Raw genomic sequence first — 13,331 nt, forward strand, 5'->3', positions numbered from 1 at the left:
CTATGGTGATAATGGAGGAAAATAACGCACACGAGCAGCCCACCCATCGCCAACTTGAAGTAGAAAAATCCCCAGGAGTGATCTAATCCCCATCTCAAGTCCAACACAGACTTCAGACACCAGCTCCCTGGGGGTTTGTTTAGGGAGCCCAGCACGGCGTGAGCTCAGCTCCCCTGGGCAGAGCAGGGGGCAAAGGGAGCAGAGCATGCAGCACACGGCCTGTGGAGCAGCCTACCATCTCCGTGCTTGAGTCTTGTGAGCAGGAATCCTGCGGGTGTGGGAGAGGAGACACTGTCAACGGCACCCACACAGGGATGGATGGGTCTAGGAACAAGGAGGGGGTGGTACCAACATGCCGGGAGGGTGCAGGCCTACCATGTCTCTGCTGGAGGCCAGGGAAAGCAGGTCCTGGGTGCGGGCATGGAGAGTAACAAAACGACATGGGAAATGTCAGTGCTGGGGAGGGACAGCCCTGAGCACGGCTGTGGGACTGGTTGTTGGGACAGAACAGGAGCTCCAGGGGCATTACCAGCTCCGCTCTGCCTCCTGCTGACTGCCCAACCCATGCTGGGATGGAGGAGTTACAGCAACAGGGCTGGGGGTAATTCCCCCACAAAGGGGAAGCCCCTAAAAGAGGGATCCCCCCTAAAGGTTTGGGGAAAATGTGCCCAAGCTACTTTCCAAGCTCAGAGTATAGGAAGATGAGGAGCTCTGCATTCCCACAGCCAAAGACGGGGTAAGCTCACACAGATGCTGAGGGCACTCAGGTTTGCCTTCTCCTCCCTTGCAGAGATGTGACACATGGGATTTACCACTGCCAACATCAGACCCCCGTGTTTCTCCCCTGCAAACGCCCTGAGAACTAAATGATGCTGGGGAGATGAGCAAAGAGCTTCAAAGCTGGATGAAGCAAGATGGAGTCGGAAAGCTCTCCAGATCAGAGGTCATCCCAGCACTGCTACCCTCTGCAACACACCTCCCCGTGGCATTTCCTACTCCTTCTCTTTTTAAACCCACAAGCACTGGGCTCATTTCCAGGCTCTGCACAGGGATGGCCAAGCTGCATCCCACAGCTCTTGGCTTGGGCCTGCCCACCAGCAGCACTTAGGCTGCGGGGCTGGGGGGTGTTTTACCTCCCTTTCTTTAGATTTTTTTTCTGCTTTCCCCTCCCTACTGAGAGCTGGCAGGGTGCTGACCAGAGCTCCTAATTTGCCTTCATTTCCCACCCCACCCCAGAGATAAACCTGGTTTCCCTCTGCATTTCTGAGCCTGCAGTGCCTCCAAGTGCTTCCAGAAAGACTCTCCATTTGGGGAGGGACTTGTTATGACAGCTCAATCTCCATTTAAAAACCACTGTTTGAGCCCATAGGTCGCCCACAGCCTCCAGCACAGCAGTGATGCATTTTCTGCCTTCAGCTTTGGAGAGTTCCCTCACACTTCCCCCAGCCATCAGGAGGATGGCTCAGCACATCCCCTCTTTCCATGCCAGGTGCAGCCTGGTCCAACTCCTCCCTGTCCCAGTGCAGAAGGCTGGGCTGCACAGCTGCCAGATCCACCCTCCTGCTTTGCTGCTGCCTTTTGCTTCCCACTGGTGCCTGATGCCAGCCCAGGAATACCAGCACTTCCACAGTAAGAAATGCCAAACTCACAAAGGTTAGAGACCGCGCTAAGAGATGCACCACCAGCAGCAATCCCAGGCAAGTGGCAACGACATGCACTGCAAAGCACTTGGTTTAAAGCTTTTAAAGAAACAGTGTCCCTTGTGTCACTTCCAAAATCCTGGTGGATTCACAGAGCTCAGGGTCCTGAACTAACAAAGAGAGAGCCAAAGAGCAGAGCTGCTGAGGTCTGAGCTCGCTGCAGGGCTGCCCAGCAGGTGACAGCCACTCCTCAGTGTCTGTTTTGTCACCCCACATGAAGACACTGCCAGTGTTTCAGCTACAAAGGACACGGAGCTCTCTGACCCCAGCTGTGGTAATGGGGACAGAGGGGGAAGCGCCAGCATTTTGCAGAGCCAACACAAGCCAGCAGCACAGCACCAGCACTGCAAACACAACTGCTGCAGCCTCCTTCCCTTGTGCTGCAGCACACCTGGTGTTCTGCAAAGAGACAGGTTACTGTCACTCTGCTTCTGCAGCAATATGCATGGCCAGGCAAGGACAGAGGTACTGCTGTACAGGGTGCTGAAAGCTGCTCCCATAGCCCCTCTCTGCTTTGCACCGCTCCAGAAACTTGCTTTAAGGTCAGCACCAACAGAGACCCTACAGCAGCCCAAGCATCCAGGTGCTTCACACTAAATTCAGAGGCAAAATAGTGATTTTTCTCTCTTTCTAGATGAGAAGGTCTACTCGCTGTGGTTCAGGCTTACACAGGGGACAGCGTACCTTTAAAATGAAACCCAACCAAACCAAACCTGGGCAGCTCGCTCACTCGGGAGCCACCTCTTGCAGTCAGGAGGGTGGGAAGCAGCAGATCATTGGAAACACAAGCAGAACGAGCAACACTTACCTGAGCCACTTCACCCTGCAAGACACAGCCAAGAAAAAGCACTTAATCCTACAACACCAACCAGCCAGGGCAATGGCCTGGGCGGGACCATAAAAGCCCAACGTTACTGCAAGATAAGCAGCACAGCCCAGAGCCTTGTCTCAAAGCACTATTAGCTCTCTCTTCTTCAAGATGTCATCTTGCATTCTCCAGCCTAAATCCTGCCCATACCCTCTAGGTGGGAGTTGGGATGACTACACCAAGCCCTATTAGAAGATCACCTTTCGGTGGCATGCCCCAGATCCACTCATCATATCTGCCCAGCACCACCCCCGTGGTTGTCACCACATGCTCAGTAGTGATGCTGCAGGACAAGCAATAAACTCCATAGTTCTCCAGGTCTACAGGGAAAGGAAGGTTCAGGCAGTACTGAGAAATGTGGTGCAACATCAATGCACTGGGTTGGCACTGCCCCCAGACCTGCTCCTGTCCTGTCTTTGCCACTAACTGGACTAGACTGCTTGGCTTAATATCTCCCAGGCTCCACATCCATCTCTGAGCCCCACAGACCCATCACAGGAGGAAGAGAGAGGGATGCTCTTTCTGTGACGCCCCTGTGAAATCCCCCTCCTCCCAAACACAGCTTCCAGGCAGTCCTCTCACCCCATAGGATCCTCTTCACAGCCTCAAGGTTTCCACAGCATCACAGAGATTGGCATGAGTGTCTCATGCTGCTGCAGGAGCAGTGCTGTGCTGCAGCCTTGCCTGGCCTCATCCAGCCATTTTCATACCTCCTTCCAGCACTAAGCCCCAAACATTCAGGCTAAGACCTCTCCCCTTTAGCACAGCACCCCTCACAGCCACAGATGAAACTGGGAAGATACACTGCTACAGCTAAAACATGAGCTGGGATCCTTCCTGTTTTCCCCTCAAATTCAACTCCAGCTCTGGGTTTCACCCTGATATCTAAAGATTTGACACCGCTGCCTGCCTTGAGGCTCCACCTGCCCGCTAATTGCTAATTACAGCATGCAAAGTAGATATCCAAGCTCTTGTCCTAGCGAAGAAAAGAGTCTATAAAATTCATCATCAGTTTGACCATGAGGTCATGCAAACGCTTGATCCACCTCAGCAGGTTCAGGAGCAGGTTAAAAAGCACACGCACAAGGGAGCTTTGTAAGAGTGAGCCACCTCTGCACCAAAGGCTGAGCTCCAAACCTCCCTGGGGCTGGGTGCCACGGGATGCCCACCTCATTGATGCGGATCTGCTGGAGCTCCTGCTCAGCTGCAGTCAGCGGGGCGGGCGCAGAGCAGGATGATACGTGCTTCTGGTACCCACTGAGGGACACATCCTCCTGCAGACGGAGGGACAAGAAGGGAAATATTAGGGAGTTATCACCACAGAGCACACAGGACAGGGCTATGACCCCAGCCTGGATCTGAGATCCCAAGCTCTGGCTCTCTCCCTACTGATGTGAATGACCAGTGTGGGCTGTACTCTCAGACACCTCCATGCAAATACCACACTCGATTTGAGCCCTGCCCATCCAGGCCATCCCACCAGCCACGCAGCAGCGCGACCCCTGGTTGAGGGGCAAAGCTTGGGACCACAACAGCAAGAAGAAAAGGAGACCAGAGTCTGACTGCAGCCATGAAGCAGGATGCCAGCAGCTGGAGTCTAGGGTAGGCTCCCAGAGCTCAGGTTTTAACTCAAAAGATTGAACAGAACCCTATATGAACCACGACTGTACCTTAACTGTTCCAAACATCTCATCCTTTATATGCCCCCCTCCAAATTCTTTCTTCACCGTTGCTCTGGTTGCAGCATACAGCATCTTCAGCCTAACCTGTGTGAGGAGGGATACAGTAGACATGGTCAGGGAAGGAAGCAGGGGACCTGTCACCTCCATCCCACTAGCACCTGATGGTCACTGTCACCTCCTACCCCAATGCTCTGCCTTCCCAAAGCTCAGCCTCTGGGTTACAAGCTCAGCCTGCCACCCCTTCCACATGCAGCTAAAACCACAGCTGGTGCTGTCATTTGAGACTCATCCCTGGGAGCCAGCTTGCTCCAGGAGCACAACAAGGAATAATGTCACCTCCATGTGCTTGCTAACCACGGGATGCTCTGATTACACAAACACACACAAAAACAAATACATCAAAACTGATACAGAGACTCCAGATTCTCTCAGGGAGCAGAAAGCTCTCTGTAGCTATTGGCACTACAAGCTATAAAGTACCTGGAAACAACCACCTGGTTTTTACCTGAGTCCTGTTTCTAACCTCAGCAGCTCTAGTTCCAGGGGATTGCTCTGAGCACAGGTGGGCACATATCAGCTCTACTTCCACAGCTATGCATGGAGGCACGTGCATGCTGCAGCCTTAAGCAGCTCTGGCCTCAAAACACAGTTCACTGGTTTATTGTACAGATGGACAGCAGCTTCACAGGGAATCCTGAAAACAATCATGTTGCAATAGAACAGTACTGGTGGTTTGATGTTGTTGAGTCGCCATAAAGGACCACATGATTCCAATGAAAATTCCCCACCAACAAAACAAAACGTTGCTTCCATTCACCTTTTAGCACTGTTCTTGCACTGTTCTCCTGCAAAACTCTGTTCAGGAAAGAACTTTTGCAAGCACTTCCCAGCCCACCTTGACTGACACAGAGGACCAAGCCAACCCTCTGCCATCAAGGCTCACAGTCCCTGGGTTATGCTAAGGCCAACGTCACAAGCCACAGGAACATCAACACCGGCCTACGAGCCAGCAGGTGTCGTTGCTGGCCTACAGTTACACATCCTGGAGCCACTGAAGGAAGATTTTTGGACCCCCGCCCATCTTGCTCCCACCCAAATGCCACAGGTCCCAGGACAGCAGAGCTCACCGGGGAGTTATCAGGGGACCAGGAGATGAAGAGCCACTCGTAGCCCTGGGCGTTCTGGCTGTCCAGGCGGTACAGCACATAGCACGGCTGCTGCTCATCCAGCAAGGGTAGCACAAAGGCATCATAGTCCATGTCCCAGCGCCGGGCCAGCTCCTTGTGTGCTCCCAAAACGAGCTGTTCTGGAAGGAGAAGAGAGAAAAGTGAGGGTTATGCAAAGGCAAGGCTCAGCTGCTTTGATCAGACTCCCTGTAACCTCAGAGATACAAAAACACTTGCTCGAGGGATAAGCAGCCAGGGGTCTGCGCTGTGTCCCCCTGCAGCAGGCTGTGCTGCCAGAGAGCCCTGGCTTCTGGAGAGGATTTACGTAGTTCACACATGTGGTGGCATCTCAAGTGTCCAGAGGGTATTTTTTCCCCTGCTACGCAAGCATCAATGGGGCTGGAAGCAGCAAGCAGCAAGCAGCAAGCAGGGCAGTGTGGGGCTGGGATTTAAATGCTAGCGTAGGCATGGTACGAACACAGAGAGAAATATCAGAGAGAGAAATGAAAGGTTTGCTGCTCTCCAAAGCCTCTTCAGAAGAGCTCTCAGGAAGCAAGGACAGCAGTTTTCTGTGTTCCTGAAGTGCAGCAATGAGGTTTTGCACGCGCTGTGGCTCTGTCCCTGGAGTGTGGGACACCCTACATCCAAAAGCTGCTTTTAGATCATGTTCCTCCACACGATTCGCAGGGAAGAAAAGAGGCTTCAAAAAGCTGAAGGACTACTGCAGCTCGCCCAGAGCTGCTCTGTCAGCCCTGCTCCACACAGACACCATCCCCAACACGTGCTTTCAGAAAAGCAGAGCTGAAAATACTTTATCTCCAATAAAACCATCTGCTTGGAGAAAGAAAGGAAGAAGCAGCATAAAAACCTCAGTGTAGACTTAAGTAATACAAAGCAGGGAGGCAAAAGGACTCGGCTTTTTAGAAAGCTCCAAAATCTAAGAGAGCCCAACAAATTTCACCTGGCCAAACACCCTGGCAGCCCCAAGGCATTCCCACCTGCCACATGTCCCAGCACCCCATGCACAGGGCAACCAGCACCAGGTAATTCATTGCAGGTGAAGCAGCACAAGCCAGCCCACAGCAGCGCCCTCAGCAGCCTGCAGCATCCAGGTGTTCCCTGGGCTGAAGAACTGCCTGTTCCAGAAATGCAACACCAGCATCAGCATTCTCTATAGGACCACCTCCAGCATCACCCTTTTCAGCCTTTGTTTGCTCTGCAGCTTGTTCTGCTTCCTCCCACAGAGTCTCTGCAGTTCAATTCAATCTCTTTAGGGCAAATTTTCCTCCCTAGCTCCCGCAGCAAAGCTAGAAACTGCACCGTGGCTGGTGTTCCCAGAGCCCAGACCATGGAGGTGACAGCATGGTGGCAGGGCAGGATCCAAAGCACAAAGCACTGCCAAACAAGGGGATGTGATTTCCACTGATAGTAACACATCTCCGTTGCTGCTATGGAGCAGCACGTAGAGCCAGCAGTCCTCACAGCCGCACTGCAGCCTGGGTTTATCTGACTCATCCCTAACAGAAGGACGAGCTTTTTAAAGGCTAAAGATGACCAGAGAACAAAAATGGTTGTTGGATGCACAGCTGCTGAGCTCCAGGGTGGCTGAAGTCACTGCAGTCCCAGTGGTAGGCCAGTGCCACACTGCTCCGTGAAAAACAAGTCATTCATATGCAATTGTACCAAGCTGAGCAGACAGAAAACCTACACCTCAGAGGTTCCTGCTGGGATGCTCAATCAGTGCTTTGCTCCACTTGCTTATTAGATAAAAACTGAGTCCCAAAGGCACCTTTTGGTGGCCAAACGCAGCAGGGCAACACGCAGCCCCCTGTGCCAAAGCAGCAGGAAGGAGCAGGACCTGGGACTGGGGGCACTGGAGAGCTGGTCTGAAGTCAGCAGGATGCAAAGTCATTGCGTATCCCAGAGCGGCCCCAGCAGAGGCTGCGAGGCTGTTGTTGCCAAGAGTTGCTCAGCAGCTCACCTGAGTTTTGGGCTTGGTTTTCACATGGACCCACAGCACTCTGCTCTATGCTGCCACGTGCCAAGAAGCCCCACTTGGAATCTGTACAACATTTCCAGAAATGCAAGCCCTATTTTTCAGCATATTTGGCCAGCAAAGAGGAAAGAAAGGAAAAGAGGAGAACTGGGCTGACACAACATAAATCAAAACATTTAAAAATGGAGCTTACCTTCCTCGATGATCACCTTGATGAGCCGAACTGAACCATTTCGGGCTTTGGCAAAAAAGTCCCTTAATTCCGTGGTGGCTGAAAGAACCAGAAACATTGTGATCAGATTGAAGGGCCAAAGCAGGTGCAGCTCACTGACAGGCCGTGGGGATAAGTGATTTGGCAGGATATTAATTAAAAACAGTCCAGAAAAAAAAGAGAAAGAACCAGTGCCAAAATGTTATAATAAAAATAATATGAAATCCAAACAGCTGGCCTCATCGGGGCTAGTAAAGTGCTGCGTCTCCCAGAGGCTTCAGAGTTAAATAGCAGCTGGGAGCACATGTGATCCAGATAACCTGATACTTGGCCTGGGTGAACATAAGCACCCAAATTTAGCTGATGGCTTGGCTGGTGCAGGCAGAGCTCAAGTGACAAGTTTATTAACTTTGCAGCGCAGGGTGGCTGGGAGATGTTAGGAAAGGTGGGGATGCTGCTGAGCCCCAGCGCTGCAGGTCAGTGAGCCCAAAGTGGAGGCACCAGCTTGAAACTGAGCCCTCTGGGAAAGAACAGCAGGCCATCGGCTATGGCTGCAGGCAGATACCCACAGGACAGCTCAACAACGAGCCCAATGGATGCGGCCGTGCAGCCAAAGGGGATCTGAAGGGTCAGAGAGCACCAGGAGCCACGGGGGTCAGAGCAGGTAAGAGCCACGCAGCACAGAGCTCTGTGGGAGGCAGCACAGAAGTGCACACCCTATAACAGACCCTTCCATGTGTTCTGCTCCAGCCTTGCTCTGCAAGAAAGAAGAACCCAGGCAGGGTGCTTACTGCAGGGCATCCCGCCTGGAAGATCCCATCCTGAGACTTTAAAGCTGCAGAGCACTGCAGCACTTATTAGAAATACAGAAACAAGTGCTGCAAAGATAAGCAATCCTCTGCTCCCTGCAGCAGCCCCAGAGCGCAAACACAACGGGAAGTTGCTGCTTGTGGGGTCAACAGAGCGGCTGGGCAGACTGGTTCCTCCCTCCCATGTGATAAATCTGAGCTGCATGTGTTTCACCATCTCAAGAGCTGTCCTGAGCAAAGGTCTAGAAGTTCTCCCTTTCCTTGATGCTTTCTCATTGAGAGCATAGCTTGGGCTGGAAGGGACCGTGAAGCCCCTCAGCCTCAAGCCCTGCCATGGGCTGCTTGCCCCCCACCAGATCAAGCTGCCCACGGCCCACCAGCCTGGGGCATCTTCTGCAGAGAGAAAAGGCACAGATGAGAAACAGCCCTCAGGCTCAGAGCCAAACCCAAGCACGACATGGGAGTAGGACCATCCTCCCAAACCCATCCCATGCCCCCCGGCAGCATGGAGGCACACAGCTTTCCAGCAGCACTCAGCCTGCTGCTGGGTATTTTTAGTCCTTTCCCTGCTGACAGGCTGCTTCCTCCCAGCAGCTGCTGCGGCTGCTGAAGATACGAGAGGTTTCTCCCGGGGCGGAAGAGGAGGAGAAAAAGAGATGTTTCTACACCTAGGAAACCTAAACACGAGAGCCAAGGAGTCCTGATGAGCGTTACGCTTTGCCATCGTGCTGCCCAAACAGGAGGGAGGGGGAATAACAGCTTGGATATTCCTAGCTCCAAGCTAAAATATTCTGGGAAAAAAACCACCAAAAATTTAAAAAAGTAATAATAATCACTGATGTGTCTGTGCCATTCCTTTCTGCAGCACAGAGCCAAGGGAGAGGAACATGCTAGCCGTGAAGGCTTTCAGCATGAGCTCAGCAACTGATTCATTACAGCATGATTACTGCTTAATTGGCATAGCAGACCTGACGAGACAGTCTGCGTGCCTGAAATATTAACAGAGAGCCCCCAGCCTCTTCCAAAGGAAAAGCAGAGGGACGGAGGAGGGAGCAGCACTGAGGCATGGGGTGACACAGGCGGCAGGGGTGTCCCCAGGATGCGATCCCGGGGCTGAGAGCCCTGCCTGTAACAAAAACCCAGAGCAGCTGCATGGCAATGGGAGCTGCAGAGGGTGGGCCCAGAGCTCAAGGGAAGTCCTCAGTGCTGGCAGGTCCTGGAGGCAGCAGGGCACCATGCTGCACTGTGGTTGCTGGAGGTAGGTAGCAGCTGAGGCAAAAGGGCACGGCCAGGGGAAGGCGGCTCAGGTGCATTTTGGTGGGTCGGTGCCCACAGCAGGAGGTCCCCAGACCCGATGTGGGTCCAGCTTTAAGTCCACATCTCCACGGTCAGATCTGGCCACCGCACCAACGCGTCCTGCAGTCAGGAATAGAGGAGAGGCAAAGTGCATGTTGGAGGACAAGGAGAGCTCCCTGTTCTCTCAGAAGGTTGGAGGAACAGGCTGGAAAGAAAAAAAAAGAAATAGGATGAATTCACTAGGAAGCAAAACATCACAGAGGGAGAGAGCAGCGTGCATTGCCAGCAACTCTGGAAAGAGGGTCACGCTGGGGGCAAGCAATGCTGGTTAATGGCTTCATGGCATTGCAAAGTCAGTCGTGAAGGCAGGAGCAGGAGCACAGCTTGCAGCAAGGTTACGTGGCGCTGACACAGCCTCAGCATTGGTGTCGTGCAAGGAGAACGGCACAGGCCGCGCGAGACTGAGGGAGCTGGGGCCGTGTCCAGAGAGCAGCCCCCACCTGCTGGGCCTTCCCACTCATCCCCGGCCTGCTGACAGCTCCCGGATCAATAATACATGTCCCCTGAAACAGATGCCTCTCTCAGTGTGCCGCGTCCCCTCGGCCTCCCGGCACGAAACCTGAGCCCTCAGCCATCAATCTTTCATCCTCTGGCCACTATCCTCAAGCTGAGGCAACTGCACACTGCCAATCCCTCCTGCAGCTTGGCTGGTTGCTTTGGGCACTGAGAAGATTGCATTTCTCATCGTGGCCTTGCAGGCAGCCTTTTTCTCTGTTGAAAAAGCTACAGACTGCATGAGAAAGTAGAACGGAAGGGGGATGGAGGGGGGTGAAAGAACATCTGAGCAAGAGAGAACACAACCAAAGCATCTTCCAGTTCTCCATGATCATAGAACGGCCTGGGTTGAAAAGGAGCACAATGCTCATCCAGTTCCAACCCCCTGCTGTGTTCAGGTCGCCAACCAGCAGCCCAGGCTGCCCAGAGCCACATCCAGCCTGGCCTTGAATGCCTGCAGGGATGGGGCATCCACAGCCTCCTTGGGCAACCTGTTCCAGTGCCTCACCACCCTCTGTGTGAAAAACTTCCTCCTGATATCCAGCCTAAACCTCCCCTGTCTCAGTTTAAAACTGAGTCCTATTTAGTGATAGCTCGTCCTATCACCATCCACCCTCACAAACAGCCATTTCTCCTCCTGTTTATACACTCCCTTCAAATATTGGAAGGCCACAATGAGGTCTTCCCAAAGCCTTCTCTTCTCCAAGCTAAACAAACCCAGTTCCCTCAACCTTTTGATGCTGGGCTCTATTCTGCAGGAGGATTGCACTGAGTCTTGGCCACACTGCATATCCTGCCTGGGTATCTCCAGCCACTCATCCCATGAGCCATTCGCCTCCATATGCCTGCCTGGAAGCCACCTTCCCCCCACCCTGGCACCTCCCAGTTCCCCATCAGAATCTCTCTCACTCTGGTTATCAGACCAGCACTGGTCTCATTGCATTTACAGGCTCTCGACATGCACTTTCCAAGGGACTTCCTCTTCTCCACTACTTTAAGAGGCACATATTATTTACACATCCTCAAAATTACAGCTCAATTGCAACTTCTGCAGGGGTTAGAGCCTGCTTCTGTGCATTCTGAGTCATGGGGGTGTTTGCTTTGTGTTTTGCATATGCCCAAGGCATTTCTGCTCTTCGCTGCAAAGCAAGGCCAGGAACCAGAGCACTGGTGCCCAGCCCGGAAGAAGCAGTTGTTACCACAGATGGAGATCAGCTCCTCAAAGCCAACCCTGCAGCAGCTCACTGCGCAGGCACCAGGAGCAGGGAGGTTTTCGTTTCCCTTTTCTTATCTCAGCAGAAACCCCATCACCACCATTCCTCTCTGCTGCCCGCAGAGCGCACCTACAGCCAAGGAATCACAGAATCTCTATGGTTGGCAAAGACCTCTGAGGTCACCAAGTCCCACCGTCCACCCCCCCACCTGCCCACGTCCCTCAGTGCCACATCCCCATGGTTCTGGAACGCCTCCATGGACGCTGACTCCCCCAGCTCCCCGGGCAGCTGTGCCAGTGCCCGACCGCTCTGTGGGAGAAGTGCTGGATAGAGACAGTTTCCTTCTGGAGCTTCCTTCTCATCGAAGAGTCAGCCTCGGAGCAGAGCCAGCAGCTCCCACGGGGGACGGGCAAGGAGCAGCTCAGCAGCCACAACACTGCTATCCCCCCACTTTCTGCTCCTTCTTCACCTCCCACTTCATTCTTGCTCATTCTTGCCCACTTTCTAGATGGAAAAAACCCTTCAAGACACGTTTTCACCCCAACATTTCTGCCATCCATGCAAGCACCACCATCACCTCCCTCTCCCCGGGACCCTTCATCTTCTCCCCCAAAGTCAGCTCACACAGAATGATGCTCCTCCCCCCCCTGCCCAGCACACGCCTGCTTCCTGCTGTGCAGGGAAAGGAGGTCACCCGACTTTCTGAGGCACTCACACCCAGCCTTCCCTTCACTGCTTATATCAAATTCTCCCTTCCGAGCTATCACCGCGAGCCAGGCTCGCAGATGAGGCTGGGTGGCTTACCCACAACACACGAAGATGGAAGACATGGAAAATCCCTCCTGCTTGGCAAACAGCTAAGGCACTCCCAGAGGGGGAGGAAGCAGCAGCAGCATTGCTGTGCTCATCTGAGAGAGAGTGAATCAGCTCGCTGACGGGGGAAGGAGTTATGGGGACCACTGTGCCAGGGCGGGGGAGAATGAAGGACCCCCTGATGCACTCACCCAGCAGTTTCCAAGCAGTTTGGGAAGGGGATGAGATCGCCTTGCTGGGGCTGGCACAGGTCAGTGAACTGCAAGAGCAGCGGTGCAACGCCAATGCCTCTCCTCCACCTCTGTTTCAAGCACCAGGATGCTGCAAACCCTACCAGGGCAGTGCACGCTGCCTGCACCGAGAGCTCAGAGTGCTGTGCCCACTGCTTTGGTTCCGGTTTTGTTGTTGTTGCAACCAGAGAAAAGCACAAAGAGGTCCTGAGCTTTAATGTGGCAGCCTAAGGCTTAGAGGCAATGAATGAGAACCCAAGGGCCGACGGCCACCAGCACTGCCAGGCCAAGCAGGAGCAGCATCTGAGCATCAAACCGCATCCCAGCTGCTGCTCCACGAGCACCCAACGGGAATGATGCTCCTGGCTGTCCTCGAGCCAAGGGAACGTCACCAAAGTGTGCTGCAAAGGAACAGTGGCCATAAATTCACCCTAAAATCGCCATGCTCCCAGAGAGGCATTGGCCACGAGGAAGGCACAGCGAGCTGGCACAGCCCGCCCAGCATAGCCCAGGGCCGGCATCTTTCCCACCTCTGCTCGCATATCAATTCGGTTCCATCAATTATGCAGTGCCTCCGGTCTTGCTTAACGCTGCTCAGGGAGGTGTCAGGTGGGAGCGGGGGGAAACGCCACGGAGACACACACGGTCACCCTCCCAAAACCTCGGGGCCGCCTCCGGGGATCCCCGCACATATCCTTCCCCCTAAGTCGGCCTTCTTCCAACACGGAAATTCCAGAGACAGCACTGCTGGCGTTCTTTCTGTTTAGAACGCAGCCCTGCGGCGGGAGGCG

The 13,331-nt window shown here is 53.7% G+C and overlaps 2 protein-coding genes across 2 annotated transcripts in view; one reads left to right on the forward strand and one right to left on the reverse strand.

The window, feature by feature from the left end:
- TWF2 (twinfilin actin binding protein 2) overlaps window positions 1–9,921 on the reverse strand; it is a 15,011-nt gene extending 5,090 nt beyond the window's left edge. The window contains exons 1-4 of the mRNA XM_003210009.4: window positions 7,606–9,921; window positions 5,378–5,556; window positions 4,239–4,334; window positions 3,738–3,842 (exon numbers count right to left, since the gene is read on the reverse strand). Of these exons, the coding sequence (XP_003210057.1) occupies window positions 3,738–3,842; window positions 4,239–4,334; window positions 5,378–5,556; window positions 7,606–7,702 (477 nt within the window). The 5' untranslated portion in view covers window positions 7,703–9,921. The remainder of the gene's footprint in view (window positions 1–3,737; window positions 3,843–4,238; window positions 4,335–5,377; window positions 5,557–7,605) is intronic.
- A 2,555-nt stretch (window positions 9,922–12,476) lies between these two features.
- The window catches only part of PPM1M (protein phosphatase, Mg2+/Mn2+ dependent 1M), a 7,902-nt gene continuing 7,047 nt past the window's right edge, over window positions 12,477–13,331 (forward strand). The window contains exon 1 of the mRNA XM_019619969.2: window positions 12,477–12,560. Within this exon, the coding sequence (XP_019475514.1) occupies window positions 12,477–12,560 (84 nt within the window). The remainder of the gene's footprint in view (window positions 12,561–13,331) is intronic.

The sequence above is a fragment of the Meleagris gallopavo genome, chromosome 14 (genome assembly GCF_000146605.3).
Source record: "Meleagris gallopavo isolate NT-WF06-2002-E0010 breed Aviagen turkey brand Nicholas breeding stock chromosome 14, Turkey_5.1, whole genome shotgun sequence".
Taxonomy (NCBI): domain Eukaryota; kingdom Metazoa; phylum Chordata; class Aves; order Galliformes; family Phasianidae; genus Meleagris; species Meleagris gallopavo.